Source organism: Canis lupus, chromosome 20 (genome assembly GCF_011100685.1).
Source record: "Canis lupus familiaris isolate Mischka breed German Shepherd chromosome 20, alternate assembly UU_Cfam_GSD_1.0, whole genome shotgun sequence".
Taxonomy (NCBI): Eukaryota; Metazoa; Chordata; class Mammalia; order Carnivora; family Canidae; genus Canis; species Canis lupus.
The window spans coordinates 55,342,252-55,369,600 of NC_049241.1; the positions used below are offsets into that span (position 1 = coordinate 55,342,252).

The following is a 27,349-nucleotide window of genomic DNA, read 5'->3' on the forward strand; positions in this document are numbered from 1 at the left end:
ATGCATTATCGCTAGCTGAGATGATCTCATTTTTAAATTGTGGTGACTGTCCCTAGACTGCGGGCGCCCGGAGGGGGAGGCTCCGTCCCTCTGTGGTCCCCCCCATACCCTCCCCAGACGGAACCCCCCTCCGGGGAGGAGGGGCGCGCAGGGCACCGCTGCGGGGCCCCTCGGGGACTTTCCCTGTCCTGGGAGGAAAGTGTGACTTCACCTTCCTGCCTGGCTGCCCGCGGGACGCGGAAGGGGCGGGCGGAGGCCGGGGGTGGAGCCGCCGCGCGCCCTGGGCGCCCCGACCCGCGCCCCGCCACCCGCGGGCACCGTCGCCAGGCCAGGCCGCCCGCGCGGACCGTCGCACCGAGCGGACCCCGGGTAGGTGCAGGGCCGAGCGGGCCGGGAGGGCGGGTGTGGCCGGGCAGCCCGAGGCCTGCGGCTCCTCCCCAGGTTCGCGACCCGCCGCGCCGGGATCTCAGATCTCCGCGCCCTGGCGCTCCTGGTTCGCGCCTCCCCCAGCGCTGCGCTCCCCAGCCAGGTGGCCCCGGTCCGCCCCGAGCTCCTGATTCCATCCCCGCTCCCCGCTCTGGCTCCCCAGCACCCCAGACCTCTCCCCAACACCTTGAATTCCTTCCCCACACCTCAAAGTCCACCCCACCCTCCAGGATTCCTTCCCAGCCCCCCTCGGGTCCCTCCCAACACCCCACTTCTTTCCCGACGCCACCGATCTCTCTCCAGCTCCGTGGATTCCTGGGGATTCCTCTCCAGCACCCTCCCCCCTGCCCGATTCCACCCGCCGGCACAGACCCAGGTTTCTGATCTCTCCCCCGACCTGGGGGCCTTCTGCCCCAGCCCCAGGTCTTCCTGCCCGGCCAGCGCCCCACCCCCAGCCCCTTCCAGGCCCTGGATCCACTTTTCCCAGAGGCTCCAGGGCCCCCATCCACCGAGATCCTCCAGGCCTCACTCCCCACCCCCTTCCGGTAGTGCCTGTTGGTTGGTATGGGCCTAGGAGCCGCTGCCAGGCTGCGGGGTGCTGGCTGCCATCACCACTCAGGCCTCAGGCCTGGGTGGCCCCAGGAGATCCTCATGGCAAGCCCCCCACCCCATTTCTTCCCTTTCCCTGTGGATGAAGTAGGAGGTTGGGGAGGACCTCCCCCAGGACTGGAGGGGGTGGGTTCCAGCCTGGGGTGGGGGTGGGCAGGTGGGTGCAGGGGGCTCCTGCCTGGGCCTCTGTTTCCTCTGAATAGGGGCGTGCATTCTCCTTCAGCACACATTTCTGAACCACCTGCTGTATGCGCGGGCACACCGCAGGGGCCAAGTAGTGCCCACATAGGGTCTTCGGCCAGGGTGACCAGCAAACACCACGAATGGTTGAGGTGAGGCGTGCCAGATGCAGGCAGCAGATACCCAGCTGCTTCTCCGTTGGCCTGGCTTGAGGACTGCGCAGACCCAGGCATGGGAAGGGGCTGCACTTAGTAGGTGCTCAGTGAATAGGGGTAGGGCCTGGAGCCCGGCTGTCCGCTTTGCTCCTGCGCCTTCACTTTGCTCCTGTGTGACCCAGGGCAAGTGGCTCTACCTGTCTCTGCCTCCTTTTCTCATGTGCAAACAGGCAGCCAAATTAGGCCTAACTTGTAGGGTTGCCATGTGCTTCCCACAGTGCCCACGGCGTAGCAGGTGCTCAGGCAACACTTAGTGAACAAATGCCCCTTTGGTCGCCTGCGTATTTTCCAAGGACAGTCTGGCTACGTCTGGCCCTCCCTGTCTCCTTGTAACGTTTCTTAATCAGCCAGAGGGGTCAATTGTGCCTCTGTGATGCGCCCGCCCGTCCTGGTGGGAGCAGAGTAGACCTTTTGTCCTGTGGGGCAGAGGATTCAGCAGGAAACGTTTATTGAGCGCTTACTGTGTGCCAGGTGCTGTTCTGTGCACTCATGGACTGATCGATTCAGTCAGTATGTATTAAGCACCTCCTGCGTGCCTGCCATTACACGCGGCTGTGAATAAGACAAGTAAACGCCACTATTTTAGTGGCGCTCACTCAGGTGGGAAATGATGCATAGTCCAACAAAGTAAGTTGGGAAATCTAAAGTGTCAGGTAAGAAGAAGTGGGATGGAGAAAAATAATGCAGGGAGTGTGGGAGAATAGGCTTCAGTTTTGGGCAGGGTGGCCAAGGCTGACCTTGACGAGGAAGTGACATTTGAACTGTTTGATCTGTGGAGCTGGCCATGTGGCTATCTGGGGAAGGGTGTCCTAGGCCGAGGGGACAGCCAGTGCAAAGGTCCTGGGGCAGGAACAAGAGTGGTGTATTTAAGGAACCATGTGGCGGGATGGGAGGGAGCGAAGGGGAATGGGAGGAGGTGAGGTCAGGGAGGCGGCAGGGGCCCATGGGGAGGACCAATCAATGAGTCATGCCTGAGACAGGACTGATATCTGCCTTCTAATCACAAACCAACTTTTCCACATTTTTTGTCTCAAGCATCAGGACAAAAGCCCAGATGCCCTCCTCGCCTCCTGCTCCTTTCCCCTTCTCCAAACTATCCACAAATCCAACCATCCCCCCCTAACCCGGTCCAGCCCCCATCATTTGCTTTGCCTGAGAGGGTGGTCACCACCCTGGTCCCACAGTCCATCCTCCCCGAAGCAGTCACCAGAGGGAGCCCCTAGTCTTACCCCACCCTCCTTCCTTCACAGCCCCCTTGGGGCTTCCACCTCCCTCAGGGTAAAAGCCTAAGTCCTCCCCCCTGCCCCTCTCTCCCCTCTCCCTCACTATGCTCTAGCCACTTGGGGCGTCCTCATTGTTCCTCTAACACACCAGCCTCTGTCCTACCCCAGGACCTTTGCACATGCTGCTCCTGCTGCCTGCAGCTCTCTTCCCCCAGATTTTTACCTGAGTCGCACCCTCCCCTCCTTCAGGTCTCAGCTCCCATTCACTTCCTCCCAGAGGCTCCCCTGCTCCTCGGTCCTGGGTAGTTCTTTTCCCTGTTCCTCACTACCACGCCCTGCTTCATTTTCTGCATGAACTTCTCATTCTCTGCAGTGGATCGATCTCTCATCCATTATCCCCCCCAACTGCACCGTGAGCTCTGCAAGGACTGAAGACCTGTGCGTCGTGGGCCACAACAGCACCTGCAACAGCTCTTTGCACATGGTAGGTCCTCCACGAATATTTGCCCAGCGCATTGCGAGAGGAGGAGAGGAAGGAGTGGGCGTGAGCCAGATGTGGTTAAAATATTTCATTTATTTCTTTTTAAGATTTTATTTATTTGAGAGAGAGCGGGCGAGAGAACACAAGCAGGGGGAGGGGCAGAGGGAGAAGCAGACTCCCCCCTGAGCAGGGAGCCCGAGGCGGGGACTCCATCTCCAGACCCCCGGGATCACAACCTGAGCGGAAGGCAGGCGCATCACCGACTGGGCCACCCAGGCGCCCTGGTTAAAATGTTTTAAAAAGAGGAAGGGGAAAAAAAAATCAGTTTTGCCAAGACTGGTTGATTCTTATGCTTTATTGTGCTGTTGTACTGAGCTCTTGCCGGTGGTGACGGCCACTTTCAGGTTCTGTTCACAAACGACGAACCCGACCTAAGTGGGTTCCACAGGCTGGCAGGGGCAGAGCGAGGCCCCCACCCCATGGGTGCTTCCATCCCACCAGGTGCCCGCTGTGCAGGGTGCGCAGTGGACTTTGGCCAGGAGGCCTTGGACGGGGGTGCAGAATGCAACCCGGCAGGTGGGGCGGGAGCTGGGCAGGGCAGGCCAGGTGGGTGGGGGACACCTTGGGGCGGCGGGTCCCGGGAGGCGGGCAAAGCTGGTGCAGCCACTGAGCCAGGGCTCAGGCCTGTAGCAGGGGGGAGGTGGAGCCTGGCTATGTGGCTCTTGGAATTTTCTGGGGGAGGGGGTAGAAATTTTCCGGGAATGCAGGTGCGGTTGGTCCTTGTCTTGCTGCTTCTGAGCCCGGCTCGTCATTTGGAGTTTGGGGGGCTCCAAGCCCTGTGCCTGCTAATGCCCAAGCAGCCTCACAAAGTGCTACGAGCGGCCCTGACAGTTGTACACATGTGGACCCCTTCAGTCCCTGCCAGCGCTGGCAGATAGGGCTTCTCATTGCACCCATTTCAGAGATGAGGACACTCGGGCGCCCGTGTGCCCGTGGCCTGCCCTAGGCCACAGCCTGGAGGTGCTAAAGCTGAGATGGGAACCCCAAGTGCTCCTACCAACCGCTCTCTCTTGCCCAATTTTTAAAGATTTTATTTATTTATTCATGAGAGACACACAGAGAGAGATGCAGAGACACAGGCAGAGGGAGAAGCAGGCTCCTCGCAGGGGAGCCCCATGCGGGACTCGATCCCCGGACTCCAGGATCACGCCTTGAGCCAAAGGCAGACACTCAACCCGCTGAGCCACCCAGGCGACCCCTATTTTAAAGATTTGTTGATATAAAACATGAATCCAGAATAGGACGTGCGGCGGAAGTGTTGACATTGATGGGTTTTCAGAGTGAACACGGCGTGAAACGGAACCTGACGTCCAGGCCCACTCCCGCCCCCCCAACCCTGTGCCTTTGATCTACTAAAAATTGTTGGGCACGTGTCAAGACATCTGGGGGTTGTTTCTTCTTAGGTTGTATACACAGCTGCTCCCAGGAGTCCCCGGGAAGTGGAAAGAACAGTTGATCTGTGACTCGTTGTTGCCGGGGAGCGGGCGGGGGGCCGGGGGTCTCAGGCCATCCTCCAGGTATCGATCTTTCTAATTTCAGAAAGATCCAACTGACGTTGTGCAAGCGTCTACACCTTCGCTGCCCAACAGAAATGTAAGGGGCGGCGCCTGTGCCCTTCTACCCTTCCTAGCAGCTCTCTCACTAAGGGGAACAGCGAAGCCGGAAAACCTCATTCTCTCTGTGCATTTTACGTGCCGTTATCTAGCCAACGTGTAACCAATAGAAATCCAATTACTCGTGGGCATCTTACCCATCCTTCTTTTTTTTTTTTTTTTTTGGTGCATGCTCATTCTTCAAAATCTGGTGTTTTACCAGATGTCGATTCCCACGCTGTATTTTCAGCAGTTAAAGCAACATCTGGTCCACCCAGAACAAGACGGTGTTTGACAGGGAGAGGATATTTTGCGCTGCCTCGCCTTACCCATTTCCATTTCGATGAGTTGAAAATGAACACAAGGGACGCCTGGGTGGCTCAGCGGTTGAGCATCTGCCTTCGGCTCAGGGTGTGATCCTGGGATCCAGGAATGAGTCCCACATCGGGCTCCTTGCAGGGAGCCTGCTTCTCCTCCCTCTGCCTGTGTTTCTGCCTCTCTCTGTGTCTCTCATGAATAAATAAATAAAATCTTAAAAAAAAAAAAAAGACCCTTGAAGGCCAAGAAAAAAAAAGTTAAAAAAAAAAAGAAAATGAACACAATTTAACACTCGGCTCCTCCTTTGTAGCAGTGGCTGCATTTTCTTTTTTCATCTTTTATGTTTTTTTTTTTTTTAAAGATTTTATTTATTTATTCATGATAGTCACACAGAGAGAGACAGAGAGGCAGAGACACAGGCAGAGGGAGAAGCAGGCTCCATGCACCGGGAGCCCGACGTGGGATTCGATCCCGGGTCTCCAGGATCACGCCCTGGGCCAAAGGCAGGCGCCAAACCGCTGCGCCACCCAGGGATCCCCTCTTTTATGTTTTTTTATTAAAATTTTATCTATTTATTCATGAGAGAGAGAGAGAGGCAGAGACACAGGCAGAGAGAGAAGCAGGCTCCACGCAGGGAGCCCGATGTGGGACTTGATCCCGGATCTCCAGGATCACACCCTGGGCCGAAGACAGGCGCTTAATTAAACTGCTGAGCCACCCGGGCTGCCCTGTGGCTGCATTTTCAATGCGCAGTGGCCACATGTGGCTGCCGTAAAAAATACAGACAGGGAGGCTTACACACCAGAAATGTATTTTCTCGCGCGTCTGAGAAATCAGTCTGAGCTCAAGCTGTGGGCAGGGTTGGCTCCTCTCCAGGAGTCTCCCCTGGGCGTGCGGACCTCACGTCCTCACGGGGTCATCCGTTTGGGAGTCTCTGTGTCCTCACCTCCTCTTTTTTGTTGTTGTTAAGATTTTATTTATTTTTTCATGAGAGACACAGAGAGAGAGGCAGAGACACAGGCAGAGGGAGCAGCAGGCTCCATGCAGGGAACCAGGACCCCGGGGTCACCCCTGAGCCTAAGACGGACGCCCAACTGCTGAGCCCCCCAGACGTCACTTTCACCTTCTCTTCTTGCAAGGACACCAGTCACGCTGCGTTAGGACCCATCCCAATGACGTCATTTGAACTTAGCATCTCTGTAAAGACTGAGGTCCTGGGGGTTAGGGCGCCACGTAGGAATTCTTCAGGGGGACATGGTTCAGCCAAGAACAGCCCGTGATGCTTCAAAATAATTACATGGCTGCAGAGAGAGAGACAGAGAGAGAGAGAGGCATTTGGTTGTGTGATCACAAACATGCGTGCCAAAGAGCTGGGCCCGCTGTGTCGTCTCCAGGACGTTTGCTGAGGGGGGAAGAAATTCACACGCCTGTTTCTTGTCAAACGTTTCCTGCAAAGGGCCAAGAGCGAGTCTTTTCGGCTCTGCAGGCGCTGTGATCACTGCTGCGGCCCATCCGCTCTGTGTGGGGCCGGGCAGGGGCCACGCAGGGCGGCGTGGGGGTGAATGGGTGTGGCTGCGTGCCGGGAAACTTCGCTTACAGAGCCAGTGACCTCTGCCCGGGGCAGCTCAGCACAGTGTCAGGAGTGTCATTGATCTCTGTCCTAGGCAGTTATGCCTGGTTGATTGGTGTTGTGTGTGTGTGTGTGTGTGTGTGTGTGTGTGTGTGTGTGTGTTTTAACAAATCTCTACACCCAATGTGGGGCTTGAACTCACGACCCAAAGATCAAGAGTCGCATGCTCTTCCAGCTGAGCCAGTCAGATGCCCCATCATCAAGCCGATCTTAATTTTAAAAATATATATATCTGGGATCCCTGGGTGGTGCAGCGGTTTGGCGCCTGCCTTTGGCCCAGGGCGTGATCCTGGAGACCCCGGATCGAATCCCACGTCGGGCTCCCGGTGCATGGAGCCTGCTTCTCTCTCTGCCTCTCTCTCTCTCTCTCTCTCTCTGTGACTATCATAAATAAAAAAAAAATTTTAAAAAATATATCTGCAGGAGGGTAGCGGGTGAGCGTGAGCCTGGCGAAAAAGTGTTGCGGGCTGAGGGAGGAGCCGGTGCAAAGGCCCTGAGGCAGGAGCGTGCCCCGCAAGTTTGAAGGACAGCGGGAAGCGCAGTGGCCTGGACCGGGTCCCCAGTTAAGGAGCTCCACCAGGTGACACATAGTCTACGTAGGCACGACCCACTTTGCTGCCCTACCCCGAATATTTTATATGAACGTATGATCTATAAATACCATGCCCCCCGGCCTGTCAGCCCCAAGAGGAAAGCGTCTGTTTCTGTTTTCTTCTCTCGGCCCTGGTTTGCTCAGTGGGGCCCAATGCCAGGCCGACGTGAACATGACTGCTGGTATGGACGTTTTCCTTCCTCCTTTTTACACACGTCATTATTTATCATGCGATGAATGTGTTTAGGGTTTTTTACTCCACAGATTACATCTTGGCCCACTTATTTATTTTTTTTAAGCTCACAAGGGCTCTTCAGACTAAACGAGGGGCACCTGGGTGGTGCAGCCGGTTGAGTGTCTGCCTCTTGGTTTTGGCTCCCGTTGTGACCACAGGGTCGCAAGATCGAGCCCCAGGTGCGCTCTGCTTGAGACTCTCCCGCTTGAGACTCTCCGTCCCTCTGCCGCTTGCTCCCCCTCTCTCCGATAAATAAATACATCTTTTAAAAACTACTTGGATTGATCGCCAACTTGGCAAGAGTTAGCAGTTCCCTGAAACTGCATTTCTGGCTCCTCTTGAAGTATCTCGTGGATGTGTGGTCCCTTGGAATGGTGTTTCCTCGTGGCAACACACAGACGTCACAGCCACCACATTTAGGTAGGTCTAAGGTCCCACTTCCCTCTGTGTGAAAGCCCAAGACCTCCCCATGGCCCACAGAGCCCTGCAGGACCCGCCCGGTCCCCTCCCCTGCCCTCCCTGCCCTCCCCTCCTCCCTCCCTTCCCCCCTCGCTCGCGGAACCCTCTGGGCCTCCTCGCTGCTCCTCCATCACCACGGGCTGGTCCTGCCCCAGGGCCTTTGCACAGGTTGTTGCCTCTGCCTGGGACTCTCTTCCCTCAGATGTCCCTCAGGGTCATATTTGTATGTCCTGGCGAAGTCCCTCTTGTCACTGAGGCCCTCTTGAACCACGTTAAGACTGTGAACACCCACCCCTGATTCTTGGGTTCCGTGACCCTCCTCGCCTCCTCGTGTTTCCCGTGGGGGCATTTACTCCCTGCCCATGTGGTGCTGTGAATGTCACTCCTTTGTTGGCTGCCTGTCCTCCCCACGAGGAAGTCGGCTGCATTTTGGGGGGGGGGGTCTGTGCTACTTCACCCCCCACCCCAAGTCTGCATGTCAGCATCTCAGGCCACTTCTATTTCTGAAACAGCCAGACAACAATTCGCCTCTTTACATCCTTCCCCCCGGGGGCTGGCCCCTCGGCCCCTTCTCTTCCACTTCTCGAACTTGTGCCCTGCTCCCGGGGCAGCTCAGTCCTGTCCCCCTTGGGCCTCTGCCCCCAGTGCTGGCTCTCCGCATGCTCTCTCTGGCCTGTATCTGACCTTCCTGGAGTCTTTGACCTTGGTCCTGGTGCCCCAGTGGCCCCACATCTACTCATAATGAATTTTTTAAAAAATGCTGAGTCATGTGCACACTGAGGGCTGTGACTCATGGTCTGAGATCCATGAATCACCTTTTGCTCTAGACCAGGATCGATGTCAGCACTTAGCAACATTTGGGGCTGCATCCTTGTTTGTCCCCGGGGGCGATGGGGTCCTGGGCACTTCGCGGGGGAGAGGGAGTGGGCAGCATCCCTGGCCCGTCTACTCGATGCCAGGAGCACCTTTCCCTGCAGACATGATGCCCACCTGTCCCCAGACGGTGCCAAGGGTCGGTGAGGGGAGGGGACTGGCGGTCAGAGCTGTTCTCCGCTGAGCAGCACTGGTCTGGAACCTAGGGGTGTCACCGTGGGCACTAGGGTGGACCAGACACAGGCCCGAGGCCCGCGGAAGGGCATATAAAGTTCTGTCTCCCGGAATGGATCTGCAGTGCTGCGTTTTGTTTTGTGTTTTCTTTTTCTTTTTTTTTTAAAGATTTTATTTATTTATTCATGAAAGACTGAGAGACAGAGAGAGAGAGAGAGGCAGAGACACAGGCAGAGGGAGAAGCAGGCTCCATGCACCGGGAGCCTGATGTGGGATTCGATCCCGGGTCTCCAGGATCGCGCCCTGGGCCAAAGGCAGGCGCTAAACCGCTGCGCCACCCAGGGATCCCTGTTTTGTGTTTTCTAAGTCCAACTGTGACGCGCTTAGGGAACCTGGTGACCTCAGCTATGGGATTTGGGTTACCCTCTCTAGCTTCCCGTCGTGTGCCCTTGGGAAAGCCTTTCTTCCCGTGCCTTGTTTTTCCGTCCGCCACGTGGGGGGTTATGCGTTCTGGCCTCCTCCATTCATTCCACAAGGTCAGGTCCCCGCTCTGCAGTTCAGCCACCCGGGGCGCCAGGAGAGGCTCAGCCCCACCCTCTGGTGCCCGCTGGGCAGGAGGCAGCTGGCAAACATGAAAGCCTGAAGACACAAGCAAAGTTCACCCAGTGACACACGGGGCGGGTGGGGGTCGCGGGGAACCAGGTGACGTGGGGGAGGCAGACCGGGAGGGACGGCGTGGATGGCCAGGGCCCCTGAGATGGTGCCATCAGCCTGAGAGCCGAAATGATGAGACTAGCGTCTGTGTGGCAAAGGTCTGCGGAGGGAGCACCCCAAGCAGAGGGAGGGGCACCCGTGGGGAACCTGACGTAGGAAGCAGCTTGGCAGGTTTTGAGAAATGGAGAGAAAGGAAGGGCCCCCACATGGCTGGCCGCGCTGCGGGCACGGAGCTGGCTCTCTCGAACGCTTAGCTCCTCCCGCTGCCATCGCTACCGGTACCAGTTACCCGCCGCTGAGTAAGTCACCCCAGGACATCGTGGTTTAAAAACAGCGAACAAGGGGTGCCTGGTGGCTCAGTGGTTTGGCGCCTGCCTTCAGCTCAGGGCATGATCCTGGAGTCCCGGGATCGAGTCCCACGTCAGGCTCCCTGTGTGGAGCCTGCTTCTCCCTCTGCCTGGGTCTCTGCCTCTGTGTGTGTGTGTGTCTCATGAATAAATAAATAAAGTCTTTAAAAAATAAATAAATAAAATAAAAAATAAAAACAAACGAGGGATGCCTGGGTGGCTCAGTTGGTTAAGCGTCTCCCTTCGGCTCAGGGTCATGATCCCAGGAATCCCATGATAGGGCTCCCGACTCATTGAGGAGCCTGCTTCTCCCTCTCCCTCTGCTTGTGCTCTCTCTCACTCTGTCAAATATTTTTAAGGACATTAAAAATAAATTTAAAAACAACAAATATTTATCATCCCACACAGTCCCTGGGTGTCAGGAAGCTGGAGGAAGAGGAGTTGGATGGCTCCGGCTTGGGCTGTCTCACGAGGTCAAGGTCAGGCTGTGGGCCGAGGCCGTGTCATCTGAAGGCTCGACCGGGGCTGGAGTTGCCGGGAGTCCAGATGTTCCCTCATGTGGCTGATGGAGGGAGGCGTCAGTTCCTCGCTCCGTGGGCCTCTCCAGAGGCTGGTCACGGGCGATTTACCCCCGACAGGGTGACAGAGAGAAAGCCAGTGTCTTATAACCTGATGTCAGTGGGGATAGCCCATCGCTTGTGCCGGAGTCCTCCACTCACAGAGGCTGGCACTGGCTTACTGCTGGAAGTGCCACCCTGGGCTGTGACCAGGATGGAGGTCACCGGGGATCGTCCAGAAGCCTGATTACCTCCCTAGCAAACATGTAATGAGCACCGACTGACTTCCAGTCATTGGCTCAGAATTTCCCCATGTGTTAAGGCAGCACAGTTCCCTGAAACAATCCCATAAGTGGGCTTATTATTCCCAATAGGCAGTATAGCTTTGTGGTTGGGCACACCGCCTCTGGAGCCAGATCTCATGGGCTCGAATCCCAGCTCTGTCACCCACCGGCTGTGTGACTTTGGGCCAGTGACTTCACATCTCTGGCACACTTTTTTTTTTTTCATTTGTAAATGGGGAAAATAGTAGTGCCTACCTCCTGGGTGACACCAGGCAAGTGTGGGTTGCTACCATCTTGTGGAGAAGGAAATGGAGAGAGGTGACATGGCGAGAGGTGACGTGTCTTTGTCATGTTGATAGGTTGTGATGGTATTTGGAGGCAGGCAGGTGGGGGTGTCTGGGCCAGAGTTGCCCCCTTTCGGGAGGTGATCGTGTCTCTCTTGCTTCACAGGTCTGCCGCAGCATCCCCCATGGGACTCGGTATGGTGAGCACTTAGGGGACCCCGAGCATGCAGGAAGGCAGGTGGCGTGGAACATGCCTCCACCGCTCAGTGCTTCTGCTGCCGAAGGCCTGCACCTACCTGTGCCCATGGCCTGCGCGGACCTGTCGCTCTCCAGCGCCTTTGACATTCTAGGTGCCGCAGGCCAGGACAAGCTCTTGCGTCTTAAGCACAAGCTAAAGACCCTGCGCCTGGGCTGCCGGGGGGCAGACCTCCTGCACGCCATGGTGCTCCTGAAGCTGGGCCGGGAGACGGAGGCCAGGATCTCCCTGGAAGCACTGAAGGCGGACGCGGTGGCCCGGCTTGTGGCGCACCAGTGGGCCGGCATGGATGGTGCCGAGGCCCCCGAGGAGCCACCAGACTTGTCCTGGGCAGTTGCCCGGGTGTACCACCTGCTTACCGAGGAGAACCTGTGCCCGGCCACGATGCGGGACCTGGCCTACCAGGCGGCCCTCCGGACCTTCAGCTCTAGGGATGACCACCGGCTGGCCGAGCTCCAGGGAGAGGCCCGGGACCGGTGTGGGTGGGGCATCGTCGGGGACCCGGGGAGCTTCCAGCCCCTTCACTCCGATCTGGGCTGCCTCCCAGCATCCTCAGTGTCACCCTCAGGCGCCCGCAGCCTTCCAAAGCCCATAGAGGACCCCTCGGCCTGGAGCCGAGGCCGTTCCCTGAGATCCACCGGCAGCCCAGCCTCCCTGGCCAGCAATCTGGAAATCAGCGAGTCGCCCACCATGCCCTTTCTCAGCCGTCACCGCAGCTGCCATGAACCCAGCAAGCTGTGCGACGAGCCCCAGGCCAGCCTGGTGCCCGAGCCTGCCCCCACGGGCTGCCAGGAGCCTGAGGAGGTGAGCTGGCCACCATCAGAAGAGACTGCCAGCCCCCCACCAGAGGAGACGGCCAGCCCCCCACGGGGGGAGACTTCCAGCCCCCCACCAGAGGAGATGGCCAGCTCCCCACCTGGGGGAGATGGCCAGCCCCTCACTGGAAGAGACTGCCAGCCCCTCCTCTGGGGAGGTTGCCAGCCCCTCATCGGGAGAGACTGCCAGCCCCGGGATGCTACCAAACAGCCCAGTCCCCACGCCGCCTCCTGACGTGGTCCCAGATGCAAGCCTCAGTGACCAGCTCGACCCCCCCAAAGCGGGGCAGATGGGCACCCACTACCCCGTGGAATGCACTGAAATGTTGGCAGCCCCCAGCTCTCTGTCCTTGCCCTCTGGAAATGCTCGCCCTGTCAAGGACCAGACCCCACTCCCACTTCCTGTAGAAGACACCGCTTCCCAGTTGCCCAACCCCAGCCCACCTCCTCCCTCAGCCCTGAGGACGTCCCCTCCCTGCCCTTTTCCATCCACCTCTCCTTCCACTGGCCCGGTCCCCTCGCACCCCTGTCCACCTTCTCCAAATTCTCCCGAATTGGAGTCGGAACAGAAATTCTATAACTTTGTGATCCTGCACGCGGCGGCGGACGAGCACATCGCCCTGCGGGTCCGGGAGCGGCTGGAGGCCCTGGGCGTCCCCGACGGTGCCACCTTCTGCGAGGACTTCCAGGTGCCCGGGCGGGGCGAGCTGCGCTGCCTGCAGGACGCCATCAACCACTCGGCCTTCACCATCCTGCTGCTCACCCCCAACCTCGACTGCCGCCTGGGCCTGCATCAGGTGAGCCAGTCGCTGATGAGCAGCCTCACGCGGCACGGGTGGCAAGACTGCGTGATCCCCTTCCTGCCCCTGGAGAGCTCCCAGGCCCAGCTCAGCCGGGACACGTGCAGCCTGCTCAGCAGCCTGGTGTGGCTGGACGAGCACTCCCGGGTCTTCGCCAGGAGGGTGGTCAACACGTTCAAGGCGCAGCAGCTGCGAGCCCGCAAGGCCCAGTGGAAGAAGGAACAGGACATCCGGGCCCTGCAGCAGCAGCGCCAGCACCTGGAGGGTGAGCGGCAGCAGGTGGCCTCGCTGAGCGCCGCCTACTCCGCCTACCTCCAGAGCTGCTCGTCGTGGCAGGCGCAGATGGAGGCGCTCCGGGCGGCCTTCGGGAGCCACATGCCATTTGGGGCTCAGGGGCCCTACGGGGGCCCGGGGCCTCTGGGGGCCCCCCCGCCCCTCCCCTCCTGGTTGGGCCACCAGCCTCCCGCCGCGCCGCCGTGGCTGGCCGGCTCGCCCGCGCCCGCCTTCCCGCCCGCGCCCGCCTTCCCGCAGCCCCCCGCCTTCTCGCCGCCCCCCGCGCCCCCGCAGAGCCCGGGGCTGCAGCCCCTCATCATCCACCACGCGCAGATGGTGCAGCTGGGCGTCAACAACCACATGTGGAACCAGCGAGGGACCCAGGCGCCCGAGGACGAGACGCAAGGAGCAGAGTGACCGAGGACCCGGGGCTTGGGGTCACCCCCAGCCTTCCCGGGGGCGGGGGGAGGGGGGAATCCCAGGGCGGTGACGTCACCCGGAGGACTCGCTGGCGCGCAGGGGGGCCGGGAGCCGATGCGGCGCTCGTGCGTTCTCAGCTGGGCGGGGGTGGCGGCGAGCGGGCCCGGGCCGTGGGGACTGTGTTTTAACTATAATAAATATTTATTGAATGTTCCCGCGGCTCCGTTCCCGTCGGGGAGACGAAAACTAGTCCCAAAAATGCAAGCGGAAGGGCGGAGCTCGCTTCTCCCCGCCTAAGGCAAGGGACCGGACGCGGTGCAGCTTCTCCCATTTCATTGGCTAGAGCGTCGTCACGTGGGCCCTCGGCTGCAAGGGAAGCTGGGAAATGTAGTCTTCCGCTGGGCCGTGTGTGCTTTGCTGAAAGTTTTGGTTTTAATGCTGGAGAATAGGGAGAGAAAAGACTCGGGGAGACATTTAGCACGTACCGCTGTGGCCCCCTTTCTTTTTGTTTTGCCGAGGAGCTTCACCCCCATCCGGCTGGGCTCAGATCCGATCTTGGGCACGGGCATTCTGGTTTCTGAGCCTCGAGTTCTCATCTGAGAAATGGGTTTGAGGCTTCAGGGTTGTCCACAGATCCTGTGGGAGACGCTGGGGCTCCAGGGATAGTGCTCATTAACTGCAGGCCCAGAGAGGAGGGGGTTCATCTTTTTCCAGGGTCAAAGACCTTTGAGAAAGAATTAACATTTGTTGGGCGCTCACTTTATGGATTCCGCAGGCTTTGGAGATCCAAACGTATTTTATTTTACTTTATTTTTAAAAATATTTATTTATTTATGATAGTCATACAGAGAGAGAGAGAGAGAGGCAGAGACATAGGCAGAGGGAGAAGCAGGCTCCATGCACCAGGAGCCTGACGTGGGATTCGATCCCGGGTCTCCAGGATCGCACCTTGGGCTAAAGGCAGGCGCCAAACCGCTGCGCCACCCAGGGATCCCTTAGAATATTTATTTATTCATGAGATACACAGAGAGAGGTAGAGACACAGGCAGAGGGAGAAGCAGTCCCACCCGATGTGGGACTCCATCCCAGGACCCCAGGATCATGACCTGAGCCAAAGGCAGATGCTCAACCACTGAGGTACCCAGGTGCCCTATTTTTTTTTATTTTTTAAAGTAATCTCTGCACCCAAGGTGAGGCTTGAACTCAGGACCTAGATATTAAGTCGCATGCTACACTCACTGAGCCAGCCTGGCACTCCTGAACCCATTTTAAACCCCAAAACTGACCTCGCTCAGAGTAGAAGCTTATACCGCTGGGCTTATTTTATGGATGGGGAAAACAGTCTCGAAGGGGTGAATTCTGCCCCCCCCCGCCCCAGGTCACACATGGGTCAGAAGTGGGGGGATTATAGTTTCCAAGGGAGGGAGTGCAGGAAGGGTGAGCTCCGGCTGGCTGAGCCAGGAAGCTGCCACCTCCCCTCCCACCCGACAGTTCACTCAAACATTAACTTTGCAAGCCTTTCCCTCCCTTTCCTGGGGCCCAGGAGGGCCGGCCCAGCTGAGTCACCCAGGCCGTCAGATACCACTTGTTATTTTCGCCGCTGACTCAGATTTTGTCGGGGCTCAGCTTCCTGGGGCCTCCGGAGCACTGAAGTGAAACCTAGGGAGGAACCCCGGAGATCAGCTTCCAGGGTGCGCCGAGGTGGGCCGGGTACATGGACGGACGGTTTCTGATCACGGGGGTGAGAGCTAGCAGCAAATAACTGGCCGATTGCAGTTCATTTGAGCAGCATTTATTGAGTGCCTACTGCATACCCGGATTGTTCCAGGCACTGGCGTGCCATGGTGGGGGGCAAAGGCAATCACACTCCATCCTTTGCTCTTCTTTCAGGTGGAGGCGGAGGGAAGGGGGTGGTGAATGAGTCTTCACATGAAGGAACCTGACAGCATCAGGAATGGAGGGGTATCAGAAGGACTGAGCGCTGAGATGGGAGTGGCCCAGGAGGAAAAACTTTGCCCCAAGTGGCCAGGGAAGGCCTCTCTGAGGAGGCGGTGTTAGGGCCAAGACCCGTAGGAAGAGGAGCTGGTCATGATGAGAAGAGCTTGAGGACAGGAGTGATTTTTCTGGGCAGAGGAAACAACTTGTGCAAAGGTCCTGGGGCAGGGCCCTGCCCGTCATGTTGGAGGAACACGAGGAAGGGGAGAGAGGGTGGAGGGGAGGACAGGGAGGAGACAGGGGGCTCCTGGAGGGCGGTGGGCAGAGGCGCACAGGCCCCAGGTGCTCACAGGCGCCCTCTGATGGCCTCTCTGGGGAGGACAGACCGGGAAGGGGGGTGCACAGCCCTGAGCCTGGGGCCAGAGCAAAGGCAACAGAGCTGATGGGGTGATGGGGTCCCTGAGAAACTGTGACCTGGGACAAGTCACAGCCCCGTCCTGTCCTGGGCCTCCTCCTTCCCATCCGGATGCGGTCCTAGTGACTTCAGGCCTGGGACTCCAGAACTCTGCGGGTCCCTGTGTCACTCCAGCGTGTTTAAAGGACAAGCATTTTGAAAGCCCGGGGCCGGTGGCGCCTGGGTGGCTCAGTTGGTGGGACGTCTGTCTTCGGCTCAGGTCGTGACCCCAGAGCCCTGGGGTCAAGCCCGCATAGGGCTCCCTGCTCGGTGGGGAGGCTGCTTCCCCCTCTGCTGCTCCCCCTGCTTGTGCTCTCGCTCTCTGTCAAATAAATACATAAAATATTTAAAAAGAAAAGAAAAGAAAAAAAAAAGGAAGGAAAATCCTGGGCTGGATGAACTTATTTCATCCTTCCAACAGCCCAGGAGCTGGAGACTATCCTTGTCCCCAGTTTATAGATGAGGAAATGAAGGCCCAGAGAGGTGAAGTCACTTATCCCAGGTCACACAGCACTGAAGTAGCCTTTAGGGGCAGAAGAAGGAGCCGGTGTCTCTCTACTGGGTTCCAGCCCATTCGGGGATGGTGCAGACTGTTCATGCATGGCCTCCATTGCTTTTGTGTGTGCCTGTATGCTTCATTCTGTGAAATAGTCCCGTCCCCTTTGTGGCTCCCGGATCTCTCTGGGTCACTGTGGTGTCTTCAGGGCCCAGCACAGCGTGTGGCCCGCGGTAGGCGTTCAGAGAGTGGATCCTTTGGAGGAACAGGATTGGGGCGCCTGCTGCACGCAGGCCTGTGCTGGGTGCTGTCCCTGCCCCGCGGAGTTCCCTGGGCAGCGGGTGGTGACCATGTGGCTTCATCCCCCCACTTATCCAGCCTGCATTTATTTTTTGTTTTTTTAAAGATTATTTATTTATTTATTCATGAGAGACACAGAGAGAGAGAGAGAGAGAGAAAGAGAGAGAGAGAGGCAGAGACACAGGCAGAGGGAGAAGCAGGCTCCAGGCAGGGAGCCCGACTGGGACTCGATCCCAGGACCCCAGGACCAGGCCCGGCGAAGGCAGACGCTCAACCACTGAGCCACCCAGTCCGCATTTATTGAGCTCCTACTGGGTGCACTATGAGGCTCACCAGACCCCAAGGTGACCCGAGACAACCCGGTTCTGTTCTCCCGGGGCTCACAGTCCACCGCCAGAGGTGGGGACCGGGACCCTGGGGCGGGGGTTAGGCCTGTGATGGAGAAGAGTAGGGGCTGCAGAGGCCGGAAGGGGACCACTGGCCAGCCTGGGGGGCGGGGGGCGGGGGTAAGAGAAGCTTCTGGAAGGAGGAAGTCAGCGGAGACCTGAGGCCTATGTTGGAACGAGCCGTGGGCTGGGGGGAGAGCTCCTGGAGGTGCGCGCGGGACGCACACGGGCGGGCGGCTGGGGGCGCACACCCCCCGCGGCCGCCTGCCGAGAAATGGGGGGCGGGAGTTTTTATTTTTTAATGTCCCCTTCTCTAACAGCCGTGAGACACGAATCAGTACCGGGCGACTAGTTCTCGGAGGTTAAATGCTGGGTCCCTGCCCGGCTGCCCGCCAGGGGGCGCGCGCGAGCCCCTCGTGCTTAGCGCTCCGAGACCAAATCGCTATTATTACTTAACAAAGTCCCTTATTCGCCGAGCACATTGTTTAACACCTGCCTTCCCCAGACGATGGGCTCGGATCTGTTGATTCACTGCTGGGCCCCGGTACCTGGCTCGCAGCAGGTGCTTAGTAAATGAATTTGAAAAAGAAAATTTAAAAATGAATTTGAATTAATGTGCACATTTTATTATCTTTAAAATAATCTATTTGCGTGCCTGGGGGCTCAGGCGGTGAAGCGTCTGCCTTCAGCTCGGGTCATGATCCCGAGTCCCAGGTCCGGCTCCCTGCTCAGCGGGGGGGGCGGGGGGGGGGGAGCTGCTCCTCCCTCTCCCTCTGCCCCGCCCCCTGCCTTGTGTTCTCTCTCTCAAATAAATAAAATCTTTTTTATTTTATTTTATTTTTAGCTAAAACAGTTGACAATTTTATTTTCATATTTCACAATACAAATGAAAATTGCTTTTTTTTTTTTTTTTGTCCCACTACTCTCCTGCAAAAACTATTCTCTCTTTGATAGGAAGGGGAAGCAAGTCTTCCTTGTCATGCTGTTAGAAAACACCCAGAGTCACAGCACCGTGATCTCCTGGTGAAGTAGAACAAGTAATATAAAATGAATATAAAGAGGTTCCTGTCTCTCCTTATCTGTCTGGTCGAGTCATTCCTGGCCGAGTGGGCACCCTCATGGGACGGGCAGGAGGTCTCATCACTGGGGGCCCAGGCATCATTGGCATGTGGCCTCCCATAGGTGGCCTCATTCCAGGAGCAGGTCCCACTGGCATCATCCCAGGAGGAGGAGGGCCCATCATTGGCATCATGGGAGGGCTCCCCATATGGGGGCTGGCATCATACCAGGGCGAGGAGGACCTGGGGAGACTGGGGGGAGGTGGGATCATTGCCCCTGCAGGAGGAGGAGCCCAGAATGGAGTAGGAGGTACCTTTCCTGGTTGAGATGCAGCGGTTGTTTTGTGGATCAGGCTCTGAGCCTGCTCTCCCATCCATTTCTGACAGCAGTCTTCCACATTCTCTGTGTTTCCTACCACTGCAGTGTCTTTCTCACAGATGGAGAGTCATGGGTGAGGTATGTGTCGCACTAGTCACAATAAAACAGGCATGTTGCTCTGCAGGCCGTTGGCCACTCTGTCCCGCCTAAAATCTTTTCTTTTTAAAAAAGTTTAAACAGACAAGCAATACTCTGTTCCATGTTTCCTTCCTGCCTCTTGGTGAATGTCCTGCTCGTTCGTTTTGTTCATTGAACAGTGTGTATTGAGCACCTACTGTATGCCAGGGATGGTTTCAGAGCTGGTGGACAAAATGTCGAGTAACATAAGCCCTGTTGTTGCCCTCACGGGGCTCACATCTCGGCGGGGGAGACAGACACACCGCTAGGTGGCTGGTTGCAGGCAGGGTGGTCCTGGGTGCGATGGGGGAGGCAGAGGCCACTGTGGGGGCGCTGGAGTTGGGGGCCAGTCGTGGGAGGCTTCCTGGAGGAGGCATTCCGGGAAGGGAAGGCTACTGCAGGCGGAAGGTGGAGCCCAAGCGAGATCCCGTGGTGGGAGGTAGCTCGGCGCCCCCGGAGGGTGGGGGTGGGGGTGCCGTTGTGCTCGACCTGAGAACCTGTCACCTACCTGCCCCTCCTGCCCCCGAAGACGATGCTGCGCTTGTGGGGCTCCAAGGGTGCTGCAGTGAGCACGGTGAGCCACCAGGGGGCGCCACGGGACAGTGGTTCCAGCTCCCCCCTGCCTGGGGCTGGAGAGGCCCAGGGGCCGAGCCCCCCTTAGAGGGCCTGGGTGCAGGCCCTGCCCCGCCCCGTAAACAGCCCCACTAACTGCGTCTCCGGGCGCCGTCCGGTCCGATGCTGCTGGGGACCACGGCCCAGAGAGGGCGGACACCTCCTCCAGGCCCCCAGCAGGGTCCCTGTCACCCCAGCGCCTCTGGGCCCGGAGCGTTTATTTTTAGCGGGTCCGTGGCCGCGGCCTTTTTATAGCCCCGGGAGGTGCCAGGGTGTCCTATTTCCAAGGGAAGTTTAGAAAATTGTTCTCGTCCCAAGGAGCTTCCTGACCGCTCAGGGGGGCCTGGCCCAACGTCCCGTCTTCCCTGCTGCTCCCCTGGGGTCCCCCAGGCCCCTCAAGGGGCTCCTCACACCCCGCGCCCCTACCTTGGCCCAGCGGGGGGCTGCGGTGGCCCCGACGAGCGCCCCGCCCTCTGTCCTCTTACTTACTTTACTTTTTCTATTTGTCCAGTCGTGTAATATATTTTCTTTAAACAGGCTTGAAAATTCACTTTTTTTTGCCCCTCCTGGGATCTGAGCCCGGCGATGGTCGCACAGCCTGGCGACCGCAGGGAAGCCACCGAGCTGCAGCCTCAGGCTGGCGAACGTGGGCCCGGGAAGCACTTGTTCACAAACTGGCCTTTAAATCCTGGTCATTTTCGGTAATAACGTTTGTAAACTGCTTTGCTAAACACACAATCGGTCAAGGAACATAAAGCTTGAAAGCCCGGGTGTCAGATGGGACCTGCAGCTCTGGGCGCCTCCTGTGCCCCAGGACATCCTCACGGACCATCGCCCGAGGTTCGGGAAAGCTCCACGGGCGCCGTCCTGACCACCGCCCCACATCGCCCAGTGGGCGGGCCTGTTCGCGGAGTGAGGAACCTGGACCCCATCAGAGCTTTGGTGGCAGGTTGGTGGCCGGAGGGCCGAATCCAGAAGCACCCCCACCAGATGTGTTTCATTTCACTTTTTTTTTAAAGATTTTATTTATTTATTCATGAGAGACACAGAGAGAGGGAGGCAGGGGGAGAGGCAGGCTCCATGCAGGGAGCTGATGCAGGACTTGATCCCAGGACCCCAGGATCAGGCCCTGGACTGAAGGCGGCACTAAACCGCTGAGCCACCCGGGCTGCCCTCACTTTTTTCTTTTTTTTACTTTTCACTTTTTTCTTAATAAAATATTTTGTAACAGAGTTTTCAATTCCTGTGTAATTAATACAGGGATAGTAGTTTCAGGTGTGCAACACGGTGATCCCACACTCACTCCTATGCATTACGCAGCACTCGTCACATTGATGTTTAACTTTTAAAAGAACCAGCTTTTGGGTTCATTGATTTTTCTCCATCCTTTGTGCACTTTTATCTTCTTTTTACTTTTTAAAATTTTATTTATTGGGGCACCTGGGTGGCTCAGGGTGTGGCCGCTGTGTCCCGGGATTGAGTCCCGCATCGGGCTCCCCGCAGGGAGCCTGCTTCTCCCTCTGCCTGTGTCTCTGTCCCTCTCTGTGTCTCTCAGGAATAAATAAAATCTTTAAAAAATAAAGTTTTGTCTAAGGAAACGACAACCAACGTGGGGCTCGAACTCGCCACCCGAGATCGAGTCACCTGTTCCTCTGACTGAGCCCGCCCAGGACCCCTTGTTTGTGCATTTCTTCCTCCAATTCCCAGTTTTCGCTCCTGGGGTTATTTGCACCCCTACTTCAGCTTTCTGAGGGGGGTTGGCACCCTCCAGGGAAGGACGATCCCACCCGGACGCCGCTCCCCTGGCCCCAAGTGGCGGGAAGGGGGACATTGGCCTTTGCGCCTCCCACGCAGGCTCCTGGCCAGGGCCTTCCTGCTCCACTGGCCCCGGTGCAGCCCCCCCACCCCCAGCTGGTCTAAGCTCCAAGCTCAAACCCGGGGACCTCTCCCTGGGCCTGGAGCGGCAGTGGCTGCCCGTTGCCCCGAGACCTCGGGAGGCCCCGCACCGCCTGCCTGGCCCCCCCAACCCTCGTCCGGGCACACGGGCCTCCTTGTGAATTCACGGATTCATTCAGCAAACTACTGCAGCCAGGCCCACTTGTAGGCACGGGGACACTACGGTGCACGAGCTGGTGCAGGCGACATTCCAGGGAAGGGGACACAAGGAACAAATAAGGAGGCAGATAAAAAGACCAGGATCATCTCGGGGCTTCAAGTTCTACGTGGGGTCAAGGACGGCTGAGATGCTCTCGATGACCTGGGAGGGCTTCCCGGAGGAGGGGACATAGGCTCAAAACTATTGGTCCAGGAGCTTTCAGGAGGGGACACTGAGGCATTGGGCAGGGGGTGAAGTTGCCCGGAGGGGGGGGGTCTCCAAGGTCCCACCCAACGCAGTCTCGACGCAGTCTCTTCTGCAACCTACGGGAAGCACAGGGGCCAGGGTCCGGGAGGGAACTCGGGCTCCCTCGTCCAGTCCCTGTGACTGTCCCGCGGGAATCCACACCCGCCGGCTGCGGGGACACAGGGTCGGTGCCCTGCTGTGCCGCCCCCGGTGCCAGCGCTCCCAGGGCTGCGATGTGATTCGGGGCCGAGCTATCTTTAACTTGGGGCCGGGACGCTCCGCTCCCCTCCCTGTAAACACCGCTCAGATGACAGTTCTGGAATCCGGGGGTGGAGGGGGTGGCGGGCCCGGGCTCCCTGAGGGGGACACTCCCCCGAGAATTCACCCAGCCCTCTGCTCCCCCGACGCGTGGGCGCCCAGGACGTGGCGGTGACCCCTGTGGAGCTCGGGGGGCTGAGGCGGGCATGCCCCAAGCAGCTCCGGGGGGGGGCTGCGGGCGGACACCCCCAGCCTGGGCTCCCAGCCGCTCGGCTCGCCTTGCCAGTGACTTCAGGCACCAGGCCCGCTGGGAGCCTGAGCAGCCGTGCACCTGTCCCCCAGCTTACGTGACCCCGCTTTCTCTCAGACTAGAGGTCTGGGGCCACGAGCTCCTCCTCTGAAGCCCTGCAAGCCGATGCAGGGTGAAGCAACGAGCAGCTGGGCTCCCAGGCCACTGTGCCGGGTTGGGGTCGGGGTCTGACCCTGGGGGCAGGAAGATGCCCTGCGTCCTGCAGGCTGCCACCCGGGGACGCCGTCCCCCGCCCCAGGAACCAGATCCTCCACCGTTTGGAGCAGCGGGATCACCGCTCACTGTGAATCTGAGCGGCCTCCTTGAGCCTGGGGCTCAAGTCCCAATTCTCAGGTCTGAGCCCGGGGCCGCTTTCCTCTGCGGCGTCTACCAACCGCTTCCCCCGCTTGCCAAGCAGGAGCAAGAACACCCACTTCAGGAACGCCCGGGTGGCTCAGCGGTGGAGCGTCTGCCTTCAGCTCAGGCCGTGATCCCAGGTCCCGGGATCGAGTCCCGCATCAGGCTCCCTGCATGGAGCCTGCTTCTCCCTCTGCCTGTGTCTCTGCCTCTCTCTCTCTCTGTCTCTCATGAGTAAATAAATGAAATCTAAAAAAAAAAAAAAGAACAACACCCACTTCACGGGGCTGCAGTGAGCGGCCCAGGAAGGCGCGTGGGAAGGAGCCTTCATACAGCCAGGGCCCAATAATTGCTCTGGCGGCGCTGCATCTCCTGAGGCCGCTCCTGAGCACCCACTGATTCCTCTTCCAAGGCAACGACGTGGAGCGGGCGGACCCCAGTGAAGCCAGGAGACCGAGCAGCAGCCCCCTGGCCCAACACGCTGGGGAGGCCTGGCCATCCCTGTCATGCGGGGGTCCTGCCGACTCCATTCCAGCCCCAGGCCACACAGCTACCGGGGACGGGGAGCAGACTTCCCTCCCCAGCCAGCAGCGGCCCCAGGAAGCCCACCAGGGTCACGACGGCCTCTGGGGCCCCCCCACCTCTGCTGGAGCAACTCCAGGACAAAGCAGGGCTTCAGACTCAGTGGCTTTCCCTTCTCTTCCACGTGCACAACAGGCCACTTCCCCGGGAAATCTAAGCCGGCGGCCACAGGACACACCCAGAAAGCCCCCGAGTGGGTGACGGTGGCCAGGGCCCTGGGCTCTCTGTGGCCCCCACCGCGGGCCCCTGGGCTCAGCGGCCCCCTCTCCCGGCCTGCCCCCGGTGGCCCCGACCAGAGACTCGAGACTCGAGCATCAGCGTGGAGACTCACAACGTAACTGCCTCATTGCTTTATTTCGCGCTGTCAAGGGACAGTGTTTCCTGCCTCGACGGAAGCTCAAACCTGGCCTTGTAAATAAATAATGTCCTAACTAACACTGCAAATCCAAACGAGGCCGCTTCCTCAGTGGGCAGGACACCCAGGGACCCAGCGTGGGGTTGGGGGGGAACCCCCTCTCCTGGGCAGGGGCAGCTGCTCGCCCGGTCCGCGGCTGCCTGCCTGCGCAGCGCCGCTCCAGGGATCTCGAGGAGGCAGGTTCCCCAGCACGGGCACCTGGGACCCTGAGGGATGGGGACCGAGACTGCGTGTCACCTACGCTGGCACCATCTTATCTGGCTGACTCAACAGTGTACTTGGAACCTGCTCAAGGGGTCAGACTCTCGAGCCGCTAAAAAAAAAAAAAAAAACCCGGATGCCTAGAGCGGCCGGGCTGCCCACAGCTCGGGATCTGTGAGGCGGAAGCGGCCTGCAGTTTTCTAACTCAGAAACCGTGGGAACCGAACCCGAGCCAGCCCCGTGCTCGCTGGGTCGGGGGCTGGGGCCCCGCCAGCTCCTTCGGTGTTTGGAAAATGCTTCTCTTCCGGGTGAGGCTGGAGAGCCGGGAAGCCCAAGGAGAAGGCAAACAAGTGAAGTTCTTGAAAATGTTGCCTCTCTCCCTTTCGCCACGGACACGGAGGACCTTCGCCTCCCTCGCCGAATCCTCCACGCCGTAAAGCTCGCTCCTCGTAGCCTTGCCACTGCTCAGGCACGACGAGAACCTCGCTGGGCGAAGTTAACTAAATCTTGACCAAAAATTCATTAAAAAAAAAAAATGGCAGCACAACCTCAGGACTCCTGCCACACGTGCAGCCTGCCCGCTCGTGAATCAACACAACAGCAAACCAACGAAAGCAACGCGAGGGGCAGGCTGCCCTGGGCACAGAGCCCGGCCCACAGTGCAGCAGGGAGCGGGGTGCAAGCGCGCTGGAAGAAGTGGGTCCGGTCTTGCTTCTCGAGTCTCCGACTTTCGACCTCAGGAGCCCCCAGTCCCAACACTGCACTCGGCGCCTGGGCTCCTCCGGCCGCACAGGGGCAAAGCAGCACGGACCCCATTCTCAGCTTCTTCCCGTTTCTAGGAGAAGGAAGGCAAAAGCTTCGATCCCCCTGCCTCCAGGCAAGGAGGCAAATCCTCTGAAACCCGGGCAGGCGGGACGAGTGGCGGGGCGTGCCTCTTCTCCCGATGGCAAGGACCCAGCTCTTGGAGCACGTGATCCTGAAGACTGTGAGCACCGACATCTTGCTAGTTCCCTTCTCCTCCCCGCAGAGGCTACGGGGCTGTGGAGGCTGGAAAGCCCTTCTGTGCCACCCAGGGGCTCAGGAAGAGAGTGAGAGCGAGTGTGGGCTCTGCCTCGCCCGGAAGCTCCTCTCGGGAGCCCATCAGTGTAGCTCGATGAAAGCCTCCAGCTCCTCGGGGATGAAGCCTTTATAGGGGATCTTGTTCTTGTCCAGGGCACGGGCCGCAAGGCACTGCAGGGTCACGTAGTTGAAGGGCTGGATGGTGCTCTTGGCCAGCAGCTTTTCATCCAGCAGCTCGTAGGCAGTCTTCTTGAAGGCATTGGTGGCATCCATGTGGGCACCCGCTTCGATCAGGGTGTTCATGATCCCCGGGCAGTTGTTCTGGGCCGCTATGTGCAGCGGCGTGTTGTTGTCAAAGTCCCGGCTGTCCGGGTCAGCCCCACAGTCCAGCAGCACCTTAACCACCTGGAGGGAGGGGAACCTGCCCACCGGGTAGCGGCCGACGTTGGTGGTGTCCTTGTCCACAGCCATGTGCAAAGGAGTGAAGCCGTTCTTGCCTCGCGGGGCACACTTGAGCAGCCTGTAGACGGTCTGGTGCTTCAGGTGCTCCTGGTCTGGCGTGCACTCCACTTTCTCCAACAGGTAGAGCAAGTGGAGGATGATGGCCAGGGCCTTGGTGAACTGGGCCGAGTCCCCCGGCTCCTTGGGCAGCTGCAGGGCCCGCTCCACCTCCCGCACTCCCTTGCACAGCACCCCCATAAGGTCTGGGAAGCCGATCTGCGTGCCCAGGCTGCCCTTGGCCGCCCGGTCCTGGAGCACGTAAGAGAAGAGTTCGGCAAAGGACAGGAAGCTGCTGGCGGTCATGGGGCTCAGCGGCTCCAGGTTGCTCTGCTGCATGTCCAGGGCGTACTTCCACAAGCGGATGCAGCGCTCGAAGTTGCCCGAGTCGGCGTACACCGCACCCCGGTAGCGGATGTAATAGGACGTGTCCGGGTGAGAGGGGCCCAGGATGCGCTCTCGGATCAACAGCGCCTGCATGCGCATCTCGTCGGGGTCCGTGATCAGCGCTTCCAGCTCCTCGGTGGTGTTCACCTCCCTGGAATAGTCGTAGGCCAGGACCAGCTGCGGGGGCTCGGGTTTGGGCAGGTAGGCGCCGCCCTGGTGCCGCAGCTCCATCGCGCGTCTCCAGTGCTTCAGGGCCCCGAGCAGATCCCGCTTCTTGTCCACGTAGGTGGCTCCCAGCAACTCCAGCGCCTCCACGGCGGCTTCCCGGCTGGTGGGGCAGCAGCTCTCGTAGGAATCGCCAAGCGGTTCCTCCGCCGCGGAGGGGCCTCCGCAGCAGCGGGCCCCCTGGGGCTGCGCGCCTGCCGGGCCGGGGGCGGCGGCGGCGGCGGCGGCGGAGGAGGAGGAGGAGGGGCCCTCCCGGGGCAGCCCCGGCCGCACCCCGTCCCCAGCAGGCTGCTCCTGGATCAGGTACTCCACGATGTTGGTGTGGCCCGTGACGCTGGCCGCCAGCAGCGGGGTCATGCCGTAGCCGTCGCGCTCCATGCGGGCGTTGCACCCCAGCAGCAGCTGCAGGATCTCCAGGCTGCCAGACTCGGCGCAGTCGTGCAGGGCCGTGTTGCCCTTGGCGCTGCGCCGGTTCACCTGGGCGCCCTGCTCCAGCAGGTAGCGGGCGATCTCGCGGTGGCCCTTGTAACAGGAGATCATGAGGCACGTGTGGCCGTGCCGGTTGGCCACCTCCAGGTCGGCCTGGTGCTCGCCCACCAGGTAGCGCACCACCTCCAGGTGCCCGTCGAAGCAGGCGGCGCGCAGCGGCGTGGAGTTGGTGCGCGTGGTGCGGTTCACCGAGGCCCCGCGGCGCAGCAGGCTGCGCACCACGTCCAGGTGGCCGGCGGCCGACGCGGCCCAGAGCGGCGGCGCGCCCTCGATGGTCTCGCCGTCGAAGTGCACCGAGCCGCCCGCCTCCACGCTCGCGCCGCACCGGTCCACCAGGTACTCGACCACGTCCAGGTGGCCGTAGCGGGCGGCGATGAGCAGCGGCGTCCCCCCGCCCGCCACCTCGCCCGTCAGCTCATCCAGCTCCTCCCGGCTGCGGCCGCTGAGCAGCTTCTGCAGCAGCTGCAGCTTGCCGTCGCGGGCGGCGTTGTACACGGCGGTGCGGAGGTCCATGGTCCGGGCTTCCGCCAGGCCATGGGCCGGCCGCCGGGGGACGCGGAGAGCGCGGGCTAGCGCCCGGACGGGCAGGCGGCAACCTTCACCGTCTCCCCCGCCGCCATCTTAGGGGCCTCTCCGGCGGAACAAAATGGCTGCCGCGGCCGGGCGCCGCGGACGAAGCGGGGGGCGCGCTGGG

General features: G+C 59.5%; 2 protein-coding genes and 1 pseudogene across 2 annotated transcripts; 1 reads left to right on the forward strand and 2 right to left on the reverse strand.

The window, feature by feature from the left end:
• Positions 1-282: 282 nt before the first annotated feature.
• Positions 283-14,030, forward strand: TICAM1 (toll like receptor adaptor molecule 1). Its single transcript, XM_038567705.1, has 4 exons — positions 283-369; positions 3,027-3,137; positions 11,420-12,354; positions 12,524-14,030. The coding sequence occupies exons 2-4, from the start codon at positions 3,135-3,137 to the stop codon at positions 13,812-13,814; spliced, it is 2,229 nt and encodes a 742-aa protein (XP_038423633.1). The 5' UTR covers positions 283-369; positions 3,027-3,134; the 3' UTR covers positions 13,815-14,030.
• A 4,216-nt stretch (positions 14,031-18,246) lies between these two features.
• LOC119864612 lies at positions 18,247-19,150 on the reverse strand (annotated as a pseudogene).
• A 4,565-nt stretch (positions 19,151-23,715) lies between these two features.
• On the reverse strand, positions 23,716-27,307 carry FEM1A (fem-1 homolog A). Its single transcript, XM_038567704.1, has one exon. The coding sequence runs from the start codon at positions 27,166-27,168 to the stop codon at positions 25,138-25,140; it is 2,031 nt and encodes a 676-aa protein (XP_038423632.1). The 5' UTR covers positions 27,169-27,307; the 3' UTR covers positions 23,716-25,137.
• Positions 27,308-27,349: the final 42 nt, after the last annotated feature.

What these genes read in the sequence shown, in the direction of transcription:
- TICAM1 (XM_038567705.1), top strand. An exon ending in GAGACTGCCAGCCCCCCACC is followed by an intron (nt 12,355 to 12,523) that starts AGAGGAGACGGC and finishes CAGCCCCGGGAT; the next exon opens with GCTACCAAACAGCCCAGTCC.
- FEM1A (XM_038567704.1), bottom strand. Translation starts at nt 27,168, where the DNA reads ATGGACCTCCGCACCGCCGTGTACAACGCCGCCCGCGACGGCAAGCTG.